At 37.6% G+C, this 17186-nt stretch overlaps 1 protein-coding gene across 1 annotated transcript; it reads right to left on the reverse strand.

Annotated features, from left to right (window-relative positions):
* Positions 1 to 7253: 7253 nt before the first annotated feature.
* LOC140235767 (uncharacterized) lies at positions 7254 to 10375 on the reverse strand. The gene is made up of 2 exons (XM_072315776.1): positions 10183 to 10375; positions 7254 to 8407 (listed from the first exon to the last, which is right to left on the reverse strand). The coding sequence occupies exons 1-2, from the start codon at positions 10357 to 10359 to the stop codon at positions 7439 to 7441; spliced, it is 1146 nt and encodes a 381-aa protein (XP_072171877.1). The 5' UTR covers positions 10360 to 10375; the 3' UTR covers positions 7254 to 7438.
* Between the last annotated feature and the right edge of the window lie 6811 nt (positions 10376 to 17186).

A 17186-nucleotide genomic window follows, 5' to 3' on the forward strand; every position in this document is an offset into this window, starting at 1 on the left:
TCTGTTTGCGTTTTGTTAGTGTACATTTTAGGTGAAAATCCACTCCATGTTAATTGAAGTTCAATTCCAACCAGGTTCAAGTTGATGTGAATAAACAAAGTAGAATTAAAGGGATGGTATAATTTTGGTTGAGATTCACGGGGAATTCAGATGTTAACTATTTGCGAGATAATTAGAAACTTCATATGAAATACAGCATTGAAGATTAAATTCTAAGAGGATTAAAAGGTTTATTTGATGAAGATTGGTTTTGAAATGGCTGAGCTATCTAAAAACAATGTAAAGCAAAGTGGTCCCACATTTAATTGGGACCTCTTTTTTTTTCTGGATATCTCGGCCATTTCAAAACCGATTTTCATCAAATAGAGTTTTAATTCCTCTCAGGATTGTATGCTCTTGTGTGTGTCGTATAAGTGGTTTCCAATTATTACGGAATGAGGGAAATCCTGGTGGGGCAACGACATGTCACACATTCTGACACCGAAACAAATCACCACCACTAATCCAACTTAAAGTAATGAAAACTTTATTCTTCTCTCGACTCCTCAAACGGCATGGTCCCAGCCTCGAGCCATCTTGACTTCCACCGTGGTCCGAACAGGCCACACCCACTTTCTGCCAACATGCATATTCATGACACAATTATCTTTTTTAAGAAGTTAAAATGTGAATCCCCATCTCAACCAAAACTATGCCACCCCTTTCAGGTCACACTGCTCCTTGTCATACCGACAGACCACAAATATCATCTAATCCTACCCTATTTGCACACGTCACGAAATTTTGCATGGTTGAAGGATTATTTATCCAAACATTTTGTATGAAATATTACAGCAATTATACACCTCAGAGCTTTAAACAAAGAAATGAAAAACAAAACCCATCATCCTCGAGAATACATTCCCCTTTTGCACACAGAATAGCGATTGGATTTTTTTTTTTTTTTTTTTCGGGGATCCAATAAATTCCCCCTGAAATGTATACTACATAATGCTTCCCCTTCATCATGAAGGTGTCTCCAATTTCATTATATTGAGGAAAAGTCTGATTTACCTACCTGTAGAATTTATGCCAGCTTTTGAAAGGAATCTAATATTCAGGGTTGCGAAAGAAACACACGAACTTTGAATGGGAATGGGACACCCTATACAAATTGTACAGCATCATCGATCAATGACCAAGGTCACAATGATGTACAAGATCACTATCAACCTTGCAGACATCCCTACAAACCATCCTACACCACTGTCTACACAAGAACAATTGGTCATTTTTAGAAGGCCCGCACATTATTCCGAAGGGAGACATAATTCTCCATATTTTTCTATATGATGTATATATGCATTTATAATAATATGAATGATTTCTGCGTCTGTGCATGTATTGTATGCATATGTGTGTGTCTGTATGTATGTGTGCAATAGGCCTACAAATGTATGTGTGTGTCTGTATGTGTGTATGCATGCATTGTATGAGTGTCTGCATGTACATGCATGTAATATCTGAATGTATTTTAAGGTATGTATGTTTGTATGTAAGTATGCATGTATTAGTGCACGCGTGTAAGTATGTACTACTAGTTTACAGTATGTCTCCCCCCCCCCCCAAAAAAAAAAAAAAAAAAAAAAAAAACTTACAATCGGATTTTTGCTTTGATAACTTCCAATGTGATTAAACTGTCTGAATGCTATTTCAGGGTCTAAAAATATATTCTCTTAACCTATTTATTTTGCAGAAAACCCCATTCAATTTGGTTAAGTGGTCACAGAGAAATGTGAATCGTTGTGAAGCATGTCGTGGATGTGATTCTTCCAAATTTAGCACTTGTATGCTCTTGGAACTGCATGTGAATACAATGGACAGAACTTGGAGAGAAGGGATTCCTGACATGCTCTACAAAAATCCTCATTTCATTATGACCACTGAAGCAAATTGGATGGGGTTTTTTGCAAGACGTGGGTAATAAGTTGTACGTTGTTGTATCATACCTTGAAATTGCATTTGGATTTGGATTGATTCACTAATTTTAAAGTTATGATTGCGGAGGGTCCCGATGTATTTTTGTTGGGGGGGGGGGGGAGACATACGGTAGTGCGCGTCTTGCTTATATTCCCACTTAAATGCAGTAAGAGACAAACCTCAGTTAAGTCCTGAGTTTCGCCATCCCGTAGCATGTAAAAGGAAATTTGAAGTATATTGTGCAATGCCTGACAAACCAGCAAAAGGAATACACGTCTCACCGGACGGATCGTCTACGCCATTATAGAAGTCATACTATGATCATAACAGTGGTGTTTTTTTTTTTATTATTTGTTTTCAAACAGGGAGCCGGGCCTAGACTAGTCCATGTAAGTTTCAAAGACTCAAACATGTACACTGAAAGAATTTTTAACTACAGAAATATTACATAAGGAGAAAACAGACTACTACCTACGTTTAAAAGAGAATGAAATTCAAATATAGGTGTGAGTTGAGGAAATCCTAAAATACATGTACTAGTAGAACACAACGGCGAAGTTTAAGGAAAATTAAAGGCAAACAGATTAAAAGTTATGGAATTTTAAGTTTGGGGGCATCATCGCTGGATGAGAAGACGACAACCCTTTATGACGTCACAATGCACTGACAAAGATATAAAGGAAAATTCAACATATTATCTTCACGATATATTTGACTTTTCTAGCATAATGAAAGAGCGCTTGAGTAACTCTTTCACAAATCAGGGGTAATCACATTACCCGCAACGTATTTCAGTGTAACAAGTCGAGGAAATTTGTACTTTTCATTTAAAAAAACGAAATTTTGTTGGATTCCCTTTATATAATATACTTATATCGTTTTCCATCCTGGACTTCACAAATGGTAGTACATGTAGTCTTCTCATCGAGCGATGGCTGCACGGAACTTATTTATAACTTTTCAATGGATTGTCAGATTCTCCCCAATTAAGCTTCCTCCTACTACATATTGCTGCATTAATCCACATGTCTGCGTTCCATTCTCCTCTAAGACGCAGAACACACGCATACATGCCTAGGGCTAATCAGAAATTACGTGTACATCCAAGTTATGTACTGTACAAAGAACTGGCGGAGATAGCAGGCAGTGACGTCATAACTTGTGGTTTGTAACATGTGGTTGGCACTGTTACCACTTTCGTGAAAACGTGTCAAACGTTGAAAGATCAGAACTTTCTTCTATTTTTTTCCTGAATTCAGGACACCTAATGAGACAGTTCTGTTTGACTATGATTTTTTTTTTTTTTTTTTTTTTTTGGGGGGGGGGGTTGTTTTTGTTTTTGTTTTTTGTCATGAAGTTGGTAGCTTGCCTACTTGTAATGCACGGGATGCAAGACAACACAATGTCTGAGCTGCAGTAAATAATATACCAAAAGCAAAGTCAACTGAAACATTGCGTAGAATGCTCATTTAATACATTGCACTCATCCTGAAACAAAAATCAAGAAGGTCGAGTTGTATGATATATACAAAACATATGTATAAAACTATGGATCCTGAGGCATTCAAGGAGAAACACGGATCTTTAAAAAGGAGGCAATTTGCATCTCCTTAGAAACTAGTACTGTATATCAGATCCCTTTTCAAATACATGCTTTACTGCTGACATTGGTTATCTTCACAATGTCTCCCTACAGCTGATCCCAGAGATTATATAGGTCTGTTTGATATCTATATCTTATATATATATATATATATATATATATATATATATATATATATGAAGAGTTCTTCGTTTTTGAAGATTTTGAGGTATGGTCTCTGTCATAAAGTACAAAATAATACCTTTTAAACGATATATTGGTCACTAGATATAACGGTACATTTTTTAAGTTATGGTCAAAAGAAGCAAAAATTTTCTTATTATTCTCTTTGTTTTTCTTGACGTTTAATCGCAAATATCTCCATTTGGCAAATATGGACTTATTGGTTTTGCAAACAAACTCTTCATATATATATATATATATATATATATATATATATATATATACAGTACATGTGGTTATAATTATATCTAAAAGATAGAACAGAACTAAGTTCATGCTGTCAAAATAAAGTGTTGGTATTGACAGCATGAACTTGAGTTCTGTTCTATTTTTCATATTATTGCACCAACATCTGGATTACTTACTTACTTAATATCAATATTATATGTAAGATAAAAAACAAAACTGGAACAAAGTTCATGATGTATTCACTAACGGTTTATTTCTGCACAGAAATTTTCGAGGGACTCGCTCTTTCTCAAGTCTTGATACTGAGAGAACAATAACAAAAATTAAGCCATGACAATATTGCAACCGTATTACCAAGGATATACATGTATATACACGTACAACTGAATATACATTCTTTTCAAGTTACTCGCCTCGAATAAAATTCCAAGCTCGATTCTGTATTATCATGAACACCAAGTGAAAAAGAAGGAACTAGCCTGGGATTTGAACCTGTGCCACCTACTACTTTTCTTCAATAAGGGCAGTACTGTTTTTCTCTTCTTTCTGTTTATTTTTTATTTTTTCATATTCAGGAAAGTGAAAAAACATAGATTGACAATGAAGCCTTATATCTGGAAAAATTACAATCACTCACTGACATAAATATGGTATGTGATATACATGCAAAATGAAACTTTACCTACAAAAGAAAGAAAGATAAAGTCTGTATACTGACAAATTTTATAATAATTAATAATAATTGATATGATTTATTTAGCGCCAAATCCACTCTGCAGAGTGCTCTAGTCGTTTGCTCTAGTCGTTTGCAGTATGCATGAATTGTAACAAGTTTGTAATGCTTGTTTAGTTAATGCTAGTTGCACACGACTCTGGTAAGAATACATGTTTATTTTCTCATTTAAAAAGCAAAAACAAAAACAGGAAAGACAGTCACTTAAAATATGCTTTTCATCAATAACCCAGTGATTATATGAAACTTGATGTTGGATGAGACTTTATATGATGTCCTTAGAACTGGGAAAGTTTGTTTGTGATAGCGGAATCTTTTTTTCAGATCTCGGTGGACAAAAACAACAAAATAAAACAAACATGAATACATTGAAGACTTTATTGTGACCAAAGAGTAAAGCTTGAATTTCATTACATGAGATCTCTTTGTGTGTTCTACTCTCGATTCTAAGGCTAGCTTCAATGGAGCAGTTTATAAAATGTACTCCAGGATGTATAGCAATATTTTGACAAAGTGAAACTTGTTTTGAATAAAAGCACAACTGTAATGAAAAATACACATTGTATCTTAGTTACTTTGAGCAAAATATGAAAATATTGCTACAAGTAACATATCAACAATAATATTATCTATTAATTTGTGTCTTTACAAGATTCTGTTTGATGATTTACAGACTCATACACTGGCACAGTTTTCTCATAATTCATTTAAGTTCACTCAAAATATATCATTACATTTTTTTACCATTTGCAGATGAAAGCATTAGTGCTTTAAAATAGTTCTAAAATGTGAGTTAGGGATAGAAACAACCACTGTCAAAATTTGAATCCGTATAATCGATGTTAAGTGTTGTTAAATACACAAAATGTGAACAATAGTTATAAAAATGTTTCCAGACTAAACCGTGTACAGTTACGCTTTACTGAGAAAAACCCTAATATCTCCTTATATTTTAGGTTTTATTGCAAATATTTCATATGGTAGGATGTTTTATGATACAACAGACCTACACATATGCATCAAATGTGATATCTTGAACATTTTTGAAATCACTGCTCCCAAAGGTAAACTGGACCTTTAAGTTGTACTGCTGTCATTATTATATAACAATGGAAAATTGTCCTTCCATAGGAAACCAAAACCCAAAGAGCAATGTGGATTGAGTGAAAGCAGCAACATTAGTAGAACACATCAGTGAAATTCATGAAATTCTTAGGGCAATTTGTCAATCAGTTGCAACATCAGTGAAAGTTTGAGGAAAATTGGACAATCGATGTAAAAGTTATTCATCTTTAACGTTTTTGTGTTGTAATGACTGAATGAGGAGACTACTAGAATTGATGATGTCATGTGTGGACAACAATCATGAAGAAGATATAAAGAGAATTCCACAAAAATTCATTTTTCATGAAAGTTACACATTCTATCAACTCGATACTGACTTATGTTAAGGGTAGTAATTATTTCCCCTGCTTTCTGAGAGCGGTTAGTGAAGTGCTCTTTCATTACACTAGAAAAGTGAAACCATGTTGAATTTTCTTCATATTTTTTTTTACTAGTACATGTATATTGATGTCCACCAAAGAGATTTTCCCCAGTGACTGCTAGAGTGCGGAGTCTTCATACGCCCTGTACTATTGTTTTGTGAGCGCAAGGGGAGCATTGGGTGACAACGAGGTGGTAGGCTCACGTAAAAGTTCAGAAGTTCGCGTAATACGCGCTGTAGAAATGTATACTTAGTACGCAAAGTCCGCCATTACTAAGTGGTATATGGCAGCCCCCATGAAATCGCTGACTCCATTGTAGAGTCCGCCCTCTAGTGGTGGGGAGGAAAAATCTCTTTGATGTCCACACATGATGTCATGAACTAGTAGTCTCCTTATCCAGTGGTTCCAACACCAAAACTTTAAAAATTCATAACTTCTGCATCGATTGTCCAATTTTCCTCAAACTTTCACTGATGTGCTGTACTATTGTTGCTGCTTTCACTCAATCCACATTTCTCTTTGGGTTTTGGTTTCCTTTAAAGGAAGTTTGACTCTGGAAGCAAATACATGTAAATGCATTTGAGCAACAAACTCTACCTCATGTTAGATCACTGATGTAAACTGCATTGCAGTTGTGGAAAAATGTATCTTGAGAGAAATTATGTATGGTTGAAGAGTCACTTCACAAAAATTTGATGGGATAGTATAGTATTGGTTGAGATGGGGAATTCAAATTTTAACTTTTTGTGAGATAATGAGAAACCTCCTATGAAATATGAAAGAGCATACAATTCTCAAAGTGATTCAAAGTTTATTTCATGAAAATTGGTTTTGAAATGGCTGACAGATCCAAAAACAAAGTAAAGCAAAGTGGCCTCATTAAAAGTTAGGTCCCACTTTTTAATCATGATTTCTTTGTTTTTGGATATCTTCGTCATTTCATAACCAATTTTCATCAAATAAACTTTGATTTGCTCTTAGAATTGTATGCTATTTTATATTTCAAAAGAGGTTTCGCATTATCTCACACACAAAAAAAATAAAAAAATCTGAAGCCCAAGCTAAACTAAAACTATACCTCCCCTTTAAGTAAATGTAAAAAAGTTTGGGTCTCATCTGACCAATGATTTTCTTGATTTTCAACACATGATGAGGAAAATGGCTATCAATTCCTACAACATTCTTAAAGAAGACAATGCTACAGACAATGAGTTGTATTTACTGTCAGAATGTTACGTAGTTCATTTACATATCTAGCAGTAGCCTTTCACTTACAGCCCTCGGCAGGAGATCTCGCCTTCTCCTCACACTCACTCGAAGGCCGTAATCATTGATGGGCGTGTCTGCCACCAAGACTTTTGCTGTCTGCTCCTCGCTGACTCCAGTCCGGTTCAGTTCGGAAAGAAAGCGGGGCGAGCACTGAGTAACAGCTAGAGAATCTTGGGCGGACTTTCTTCTGATCTTTGTGTGGGTCGTTGTGTTCCCCCGAGCAAACTTTGGGCTCTCTGGGAGACAGAAGTCCTCTCCGGGATCTCCCTGATGAATGTATACCCCAAAGTCAGTTGCATCATTCTCGCCCTGCACATCATCGACCTCATCACCATCATCATCATCATCATCATCACTACTATCACCATGACAGCCAGAATTATGTGGTCTGGAATCTCCTCTATCAGGATGCTTTGAAGCAAATGATGTTCTCAATCTAGTATTACGTCGCCCTGTTGAAAGCAATCTTTGGTCACTTCCTGTTTTCTCAGTCTTATCATCCATTGAATCATTGCCATGGCAACCAAAACCATGCAGATCAGATGGTGAAGCTGTCCTCTGCTTTTCTCGGCCTCTGCTGACCTCCAGTCTACTGGTCTTTTTGGTATTTGACACCTTAAACCCTACGTGACTAACGTTTTCGCTGAGATCGTCTTCATCAAAACTGACATCGTCCGTATCCCCATCCTCATCACCAGTCATCGATGCATCACTCTTTACACGACTCCGCCTTGAGGGGGGATGGTCAGCGACAAACTGCAGTGGTTTGAAGGGGCGACGTCTCTCACCAGGGGCGGGCGTGGCCAAGGATGGTCTCAGGACCGGCTGCAGTCTTTGGCTGGCGGTCTTCTGAGATGACATGGCAGACTTCCCCTCCTGCTTCCTCTTTCTGCGCCTGCGTGGCTCCTCTGCCTCCAGCATGCCGGGGTGGAATTGTGGCGACACCTTGCAAATAATCAGAAAAAAAAAAAAAACAAGAGCAATGTATAATCAAAAATGAAATTATGGAGTTTCAATGGTTCATCACCAGTCAATCCTAATGTATTGAAATGTCAAGTAAATTCAACAACTCAAGTCAACAACAACTCTTTTCAACAACAATATGAGCAAGGAGATCCAAGTCCCTGATATAAGTTTTGCTCTTGCTCATTGGAAATGCATTCCAGTTAGGAGAGAATGGGCATGTTTTACAGAATGTCTGTGTATCATGTAGAAGGAATATCCTGGAAAGCAGTATTGTCTAATGAGAAGCAAAAAGGAGTTAATTCCACAGAGTTCTTTCATTGATGGCATGCTACATGTACACTGTTGAAACTGATTTGCAAACATCAGAACAGATCTGGGCCCTGGTGGATAAAGAAATGTATATGAGGATTCAATGTGCATCATTGCTAAGCATGATGGAGGGTCTTAGGAAAATTGGCCCATGGCAACGTAAAACCACATTTCTTGTGGTAATCACAGCCTGAAAACCAAGATAATCATGTAACATTCAGGGCCTTTAAAAAAAAAAATCAAAAGGAAAGACAGGTGAGATAAGGAGGTACATACGGTGTATCAAATCAAGCGGCAACAATATCCAAATACAGAATTCAGGGGAAAATGTAACACCCTTGGCCTCAAATGAGCAAGAAACAGTCATCAGAAAGAAAAGGACTTTGACATTAACTTTGTATCATGACCTATAACAGAAGTTTGGCATGTCTTGCAAAGGATGAAGCTACATGGGATAAGATTTGAGGGAGACACAATTTCAAAGTAGGTCACAAATCAATCAAGAGGCCATAATAAGAACTTTTTATATTCTTTGGATTAAGACACAGAGGTACAAACCCTCTTTTCATATTACTATCATTTAACAAAAAAAAATTTAAAAAAATAAAAAAATTTAAATGTTTGTAAAATGTGGAATTGTCTTTATTATTACTTCTGTGCTGTGCAGTGGGAGTATACAGGTTTGAGATTGCCTGTGACATGGTAGAAAAAAAAATAGGCACATACAGTATGATAACAAATCCCCTGCACAAGGAAATGTCTGAGCCACTGTAATCAAAAGTGGACATCTTTGTGTTGTAGAAATTTTGTGCATTTCGTGCAACCAGAAGCGAGTGGGAAATAAAACTAAAGCACACAAATATTTTAGCTCACTATATATACCACTATTAAATGTTTTTATTCCACCGAATCAAAAACATGCAAAATTTATCTTACCCAGCCCACTGCAAAAAAAAATTACTTGCACAGTCACTTTCACAGTATTTTCAAGAAGACTCAAAATCTTGACCTGACTACAGAGGCATAGAATACCAGTGTTCTGTATGCACCTACACTTACCACCTTTGGACACAGTCCTGTGCTGTGTTTTGTTTTGTTTTGTTTTTTGGTGACCGATCATCCATACTACTGCCTTGACCATCCCTGAAAAAAATGGTGACAATCACATTTTGGGCCATGCGTGGCGCTGAAGAGGTGAGCCCTGCCATTTGACATGAGAGTTCACTCATGCTAACACTTGATCAATGTTAATAGGATTATCTGCACAAGTAGTTTGAACATTAATGGAATAGAAAGGAGAGCAAACATCATCCTTTCTTATCTTAATCTTGCTTATCACGACATGTAACACTGCAAATTAACTATGTACACATGCACTTTAGCAACTGTTTAAAAGACAAAAGAGGCACAATTACATGGAATCTCAACTAGGGATGTGAGCCTACCCATGTGACTTCAAGGCCATCATTGAGGCTGCAAACTCTCGCCGTGACCGGATTGTCGACCAGAGCTTGAGGACTGCACAGCCGACGAGGGAGCTTGTCGGGCGGACTCTCGGTGAAGAGGAGGGAGGGCTTGAGGGTGCTGAAGCATCCCGGCTTCTTGGCCCGAGACCGAGGCATTACTGGTGTTCAGGCATAGTGCTACACGGGAGAAAATATTAAATTAATGAATATTGCAGCACAAACAATGAGAGGGAAGTGGTTAGGAATATCAAAGGCTTTGACAAAGTCTCGAAGGACAAGGTCTGTTCAGCCCTTGTCTCCTATACCTCTGGACAGATCACTAATGATCGAAATGATTTTAGGTACTTGTATCACAGGATCTGCACTTCTGAAAACCATGTTGGGTGTCGCTAAAAGGATCTTGTTTTTACCCAAGTGACTGATGATGCACTGTGGACTACAGTGTACATGTCCATGATCAAACACCTGTAGTCTACGAAGTATGTCGGTCAGAAATATTAGTCTGTAGTTAGCTGGTTATGACCTGTTACCCTTTTTGAAGATAGTGAAGGAAAGTGCTTTCTGCCATAAAGATGGAACAGATCCTTGCTTGGTCAAGTGGTGCCTGGTATCTTGGGAAACTAGTGTAGTCATGGCAGGGGCTATTACTTTGGCAGATTTCTCCAGGAGCTAGGCAGGTACATTGTACACCATCCAGTCCCAAGGCTGTGTAATTACTACAGGTTTAGGTTCTTGAACAACCTGACAATCTAATGAAAATGTGTTACTACACTACTTGTGGAATTTGACAGATGGGACACACATACGACTGCACACTCTCACACACTACAGTGCGTAATCTTCAAGCATGAAGCTGCACTTCACGGAAGAAGAAGAAGAAGAAGAAGATCTAGGGATGGGGTCCGTAAAACTCTATCTAGATCTGGATAATTTTGTCAGTAAAATGTCCTCAGCAGCAGACACATCCACATCTTGCTAACTTGATAACATGAGAGGCCCTGCATGTTGAACAACTTAGCAGTATTTTTTTTTATAACTTGGACATACAAATTTCCAAAAAGAAAGGAATTTTCACAGTCCATGAGGGAAGAATGTTCTGGGGCCCGTTTCATAAAACTTGTCATCAGTGACAAGTTGTCATAGATGTGACAAGCTACTGAAATCCTTGCATCTGATTGGCTGAGAGCAAATTTGTCATAGAAATGTGGCAGTTGTCATTGATAACAAGTTTTATGAAACGGGCCCATGGTCCCTTACAGTCGCTACGAAGAATGAATCTTGAAAAACCCTGGACTTGTGGCGGATCTGGTGGAAATTTTGGTTGTTTCCCCCTCTTGGATGCTCTTGGGTTATTGTTGAATAAAATCATTCAATTGGATATCATCAGCAGCATACAGAGCCTCTGAATCCTCCTTCACTGGTTCCCGATTATTCAAAATGGACATCAGTGAAAGACGATGTACTGTTTGCTCACGCTGCATATAACCTTCATTTTCGGTAAGTTGTGAATTGTGTATGTCAATATCAATATTAAAGGGTGTGTACAGTTTTGGTTGAGGTGAGGATTTAGCTTTTAATGTTTTGCGAGATATTCAGAAACCACTCTCTGAGATGTTAAAGAGCATGCAATTCTACGGGGTATCAAAAGTTTATTTGATGAAAATCGGTTTAGAAATGGTTGAGATATCCTAAAACAAGGTGAAACAAAGAGATCCTAATAAAAAGCGTGGCCTGCCGCCTTTTATTATTATCACTTTTTTGGATATCTCAGCCATTTGAAAACCAATTTTCATCAAATAAACGTTGAATCCTTCTTAAAGGTACCAGTCCCGGTAGTGTAGAGGGCGCTGTTGATGATACTGCCGATCACCGTTAGCATTGATACGAAGATTACCGAAGTTGAGCTGTCATCAAGGGTAAAGTGCGTAGGTGTTGCTAAGTAACATTGCCTTTGCTGTCTTCTCTGCGCATCGCGCAGTCTGTAGTAATGCCAGGGTGCGTGCATATGTGCTTGTTATTATGACATCACAAAAGAAGTTTGCTAAAGCTGTCATCCCCCTCAGCCGAATCATGAGCCGAACTGTGATCCAACCACTGACTACAGTGAATCGGACTTCTTCGGACTCGGGAAAGTGGGCCAAAGCGTAAGCGCTAAAGAGGAGTCAATAGCGTAGGTCTCTATATGAAACTTGCGCCGTGCGCCCGCGTATGCATTTGACTAAAACACCGGGACCATGCACCTTTAAAATTACATGCTCTTTCATATTTCATAAGAGGTTTCTTATTATCTCACTTAGGAATGTTCAAAACATGAATCCCCACCTCAACCAGTACTGTACAGTCCCTTAATAAACATAGAAATGAAGTCAAATTGATGAAGATTGTCTCTTACTGAGCTTGAGGTGACAAAAATGATGTCAAGTAGACTATCAAAACTCAATGTGATTGCCATGTTCGCTTCATGTTCGCTTTGTTGTTGTGCACCACCCTGGTACAGCCCTGTCATTTTTTTACAGCGACTGGGCTGTGAGCTGTGACTGTGTCTAGTTAAGACACAGTCTATTGCTCTGGAGACTTTACTGCAACTTCGTTGACATGATATTTCCATGTTAAGTAATCATCTATTATAGTATAATTTATTTATAGACTATGATAACTCCACAAAATTTGGTAACAACTGAAATCTTAAAATCAGCAATCTTAACATCAAAATCATCAATAGAGGTCTACATGTGTACTTACTAACTTGTTACATGTAGACAAACAAGTTCAATCTAGATTAGATGTCTACGCTACTGTAGATGTCTACTTTATTTCTTGGTCTAAATATCACACATATGTCGACGCGATCCGCGCGACATGAATTTGTAACGTTAAAGACATTGATGTTTTAAAATTATCTGCATTTATTGCCATATTGGCTATGAATACTGATTTAGTAGCCCTACTACATATCAAACACCTTCTTTTAAACCGACCGCGTATAATTCGCGCACTGAACATTTAGTACGCACTTCTCTGCACGCAAAGCACATAAAAATGGATTGGCTTTGAATGTAGATGAGGATGGTGTGGGAAAACGCGATAATTCACTGTTCATTAATGGTTTTAATCAAGGACAAAATTTCGAATGAACATTTTCACCGAATCGTAATGACAGCACAATGTAATGTCTATGGAAGTTTCTGAAAAGCTTCTAAAAAGCTTCGTACAACATGGTGTTCAATACAACTCGGTTTGCGTGCATTGTCAATGCAAAAACAGCGGTCGATCCTAATAATGCGATTTACCGCAGGGAGCTGTGTAGCTGAAACGAGGCCACGCAAGTTCGTCGGCGATATTTTTGCACTGAAACTTCGAATCGAAAAGGGAACAACGGCATTTGATATGGAATGATAGAGCTGGATTTTCTCAATCACATAGGTCAAGTTTTTTATGTGAATTTCAGTGTTAAATATTCTTATCAAGCAAATAAACATTAGGCGGTCGATAAGCACTACTAAAGTAGTATAGTAGGTCCAACCATTCAATATTGCCAATTGGTTCATAGCCAATTTTGCCATATCAGATATTGCCATTGGCTATGAACCACTGATTACCAATAGTTCACAACTTAAGATTGCACTGATACTTTTTTGCCCATCCCTATCTTATATCTATACGAAATCCGCCTCTCTTGACTCGAAGCTAGCTAGAATAGTGTTAACTGTCATTAGAATTTCTAACGTTAATTTACTGTTTGTGAAGAGGGGGATAAATTACCATCTCCAAAATTGTACACATGGGACTACAAGTAAGTAGGTCTAGCCTGGAAGCCGAGTAGAATAGATTCCTGTCATGCTACATTTACATGCAATGCATTAAATTGCCGGCAACAATCCCATATCGATCTATGACATACAATGTCAGCAACACTCACCAGTAAACAGAGAAAATTAATGTCTGCAGTTAGTAGCCATCTACTTCAGTGAGAGTGTTCCACGGTTTCACATTTGAAACTACCGCGCTTATAGTTATGTAACGTTTGTACAGTATATGTACGGAATTAAGGGAGTTCCCAGTTTATGTGCAGCCACTAGTTCTGTGTGTGTGTGTGTGTAACGTAGTGGTGCATGCAGCTGCAGCTAGTACGGAGCAGTATTAAGATGAACACTAGAGGGTGCACTACCTTTCTTCATTCTGTGAACAGACTACCGGTAGCTTTCATAAAAAGTTGATATGATAGCAACTCTTGCTGGAATGGCAATTGTCATTTGTCATAGTAATGACAAGAATCCAACTTCCTGATTGGCTGTTGCTATGGGGAAGTTGCCATTCCAGCAAGAGTTGCCATCCTAACATCTTTTATGAAATGGGGCCCAGTAGTACAGGTAGGCCTATATCATTCAATCCACTTGACAAATTAAATTTGTGTATGAGTAGATGTCAAATACTATAAGGTTAAATGGGAATGTGACTCATCAGTAAAGATTTAATGAATCAAAAGACATATTAGTGGAACACTTCTCTGAAATTTCAAACTAAATTGGACAATCCGATGAAAAGTTATGAATATTTAACGTTTTGGTGCAAACGAATAAGGGACTACCACAAGTTATTTGTGGCGTCATGCATGGAAACCAATAAAAAGTTAGAAGAGAATTCCTCAAAATTTCATTTATTATGAAAAGTTTATATTTCCTCAACTTGTTACTAACATTTGTTAAGTTATTCATAATTTCCCGTGATTTCTGATATAGGTGAAGTTACGGTGCTCCGACCTTTATTAGGCCTATGCTAGAATTAAAAGGAAATAACAAAATATAATTCATGTTGAATTCCCTCGCACACTGCCTAAGTGACAGAATTGTTTTAGTCATTAATATAATGCTAAGAAGTAAAATAATCGTTTCATCATTATCTTAAACCAATACATTTTGTGAGCAACCATTTGAGGTCACTGTTTAATGAATTAAGAGATTTATGCCAACAAGTCGCTTTACTTTTCATCTGCGTAATGACGATAACTGAAATAAGTGCAGTTTTATCTGACTTTTCTATTATTGAAGCACGCAAGACCTATAATACCAACTTCTATGGGTACCCTATACACACTCTTGAGTCTGGTGGAACAGAACAACAACAACAACAACAACAACAACAACAGGAACAACAACATGGTTTTCTTTTCCAATTAGTATTGTCAGTTTTCAGAGTGAGATATAATAATATTTCAAAGTACAATAAGTTCCTACTAACTGAATAAATTAAAGTCATGCACAGTCTTAAATAATGATCAGAAATTCCACAACCCTTGCATAGGCCTATAGGTTCCTTCCCCTAATTTAGTTTGCAACCAAAGTCAAATTTCAGAAGTCACTACCAGGGCTCAAGAAGTTGCGCTTCACATTAAAAGTAAACCAGAGTATAACTAAAAGAAAGTATATCGAGAACTGGGTAGATCGTTGATATATCTTTGGAGCTGCTCATAATTGTATAATAAAATTTCTTTCTTGTTATGGCAATACTAACTTTTCTCGAGTCATATTATTATGAACGCTTTTCATGATTATAATAACAATAGATTGTGGTTTCAGTGCATTGCAAGCAATAAGAGAGCTTGCAGAACATAAAATGCTGCTGTAGGCCGTCTCAATCACTAAACAATAATCATCGCCTGCAAACAGATAACTGAGACTTCGAGTACTGTAACACGTCCTCAGTCTGATAGTTTTTCATCTGTTCTTATGAATATTCGGCCATATCTTAATATAACTCTTGACATATTATTTTAGTAAAATGCATCGAAAACATTATTTAGTGGCATATTTAGTCACTAGTGACACTAATCCTCTCCACAAAGAAAATTATATGAATTTGGGATTCTATTTCAAATTAGCCTGTGCCTAAGTTACGCTTTAGCACGAAAATTGCAAGGGAAATTTCAGATTTTGCTTGATTTTGAAGGAGATGAATATTTGTGTGTGTGTGTGTGTGTGTGTGTGTGTGTGTGTGTGTGTGTGTGTGTGTGTGTGTGTGTGAGCGTGCGTGTGAGTTTCGTGTATAGGCCTACATCCACATTGTTTATTCAAGCATTTAAGTGAATAATATTGTAAAGCAACGAATGAAATCGAAATGAAACAAAAATATTTGGAGGAAACAAAGTATTTGCGTAGTCCATATTGTCCTCTTTCGTCCTTTCTCATATAATCCAACCAGGAAGGCTGATCTAGATGGTCTCACGTAAGTTCGAACAACGTATTTTAATCAACCTAATGTAATTAATAAGTACCAGGTAATGTGAGTATTTTCTATGGAGGTTTTATACGAGAGGGTAAGTGTGAGTTTATAAACCTTCGAGTTTTTCTCGGCCATTGGCCGCCGGCGGCGGTCGGTCGGATGAAAACAATGACTATGTCGCCCTCTGCCGTTCATGATGTGGTTAGCCTGGATCGATACTGCGCAATGATTGGATAATCAGCATTCATAGGCAGGAGTTTTAAATTCGATCTCTCGCGTGCATAATGATGTACATACGTCGTGCGAATGGAAGATGGTGCGTATGCCTGGAACGCCGATTAACACAAGGTGGATTTCGCAGCAATCCCAGGCTTAAAACAAGTCAGGTAATTCAAATTTTGTTCAAAATTGGATCATTTCATCTTTAGTCGGACTTATGAGAGACATTTCCAATGTCGCTAGACGGCATTTAGCCGACATGCATCCGGTTGCAGATCGGTAGGACAGGAATTCGTGTTGTTGAGTGTGTGCACCACCCGCATGAAGCCGAAGGTCTAACATTAGATTCTAGAAAAGTTCTAGCGAAGATGTCGATGTGTGCATGCCTGTGTGTGCGTGCGTGTGTGTAAATTGCTTTTACACTACAGAACTAACATTGTTACTACCTGTAACGGTTAGAATCTAACATTACAAGTATACGCATTGCAAAGCAAAGCTTCTATAGAATCTACTCTTTGTTGCAAAGGTCCAGGGCAATTCTCACA

The sequence above is a fragment of the Diadema setosum genome, chromosome 12 (assembly GCF_964275005.1).
Source record: "Diadema setosum chromosome 12, eeDiaSeto1, whole genome shotgun sequence".
Classification (NCBI taxonomy): domain Eukaryota; kingdom Metazoa; phylum Echinodermata; class Echinoidea; order Diadematoida; family Diadematidae; genus Diadema; species Diadema setosum.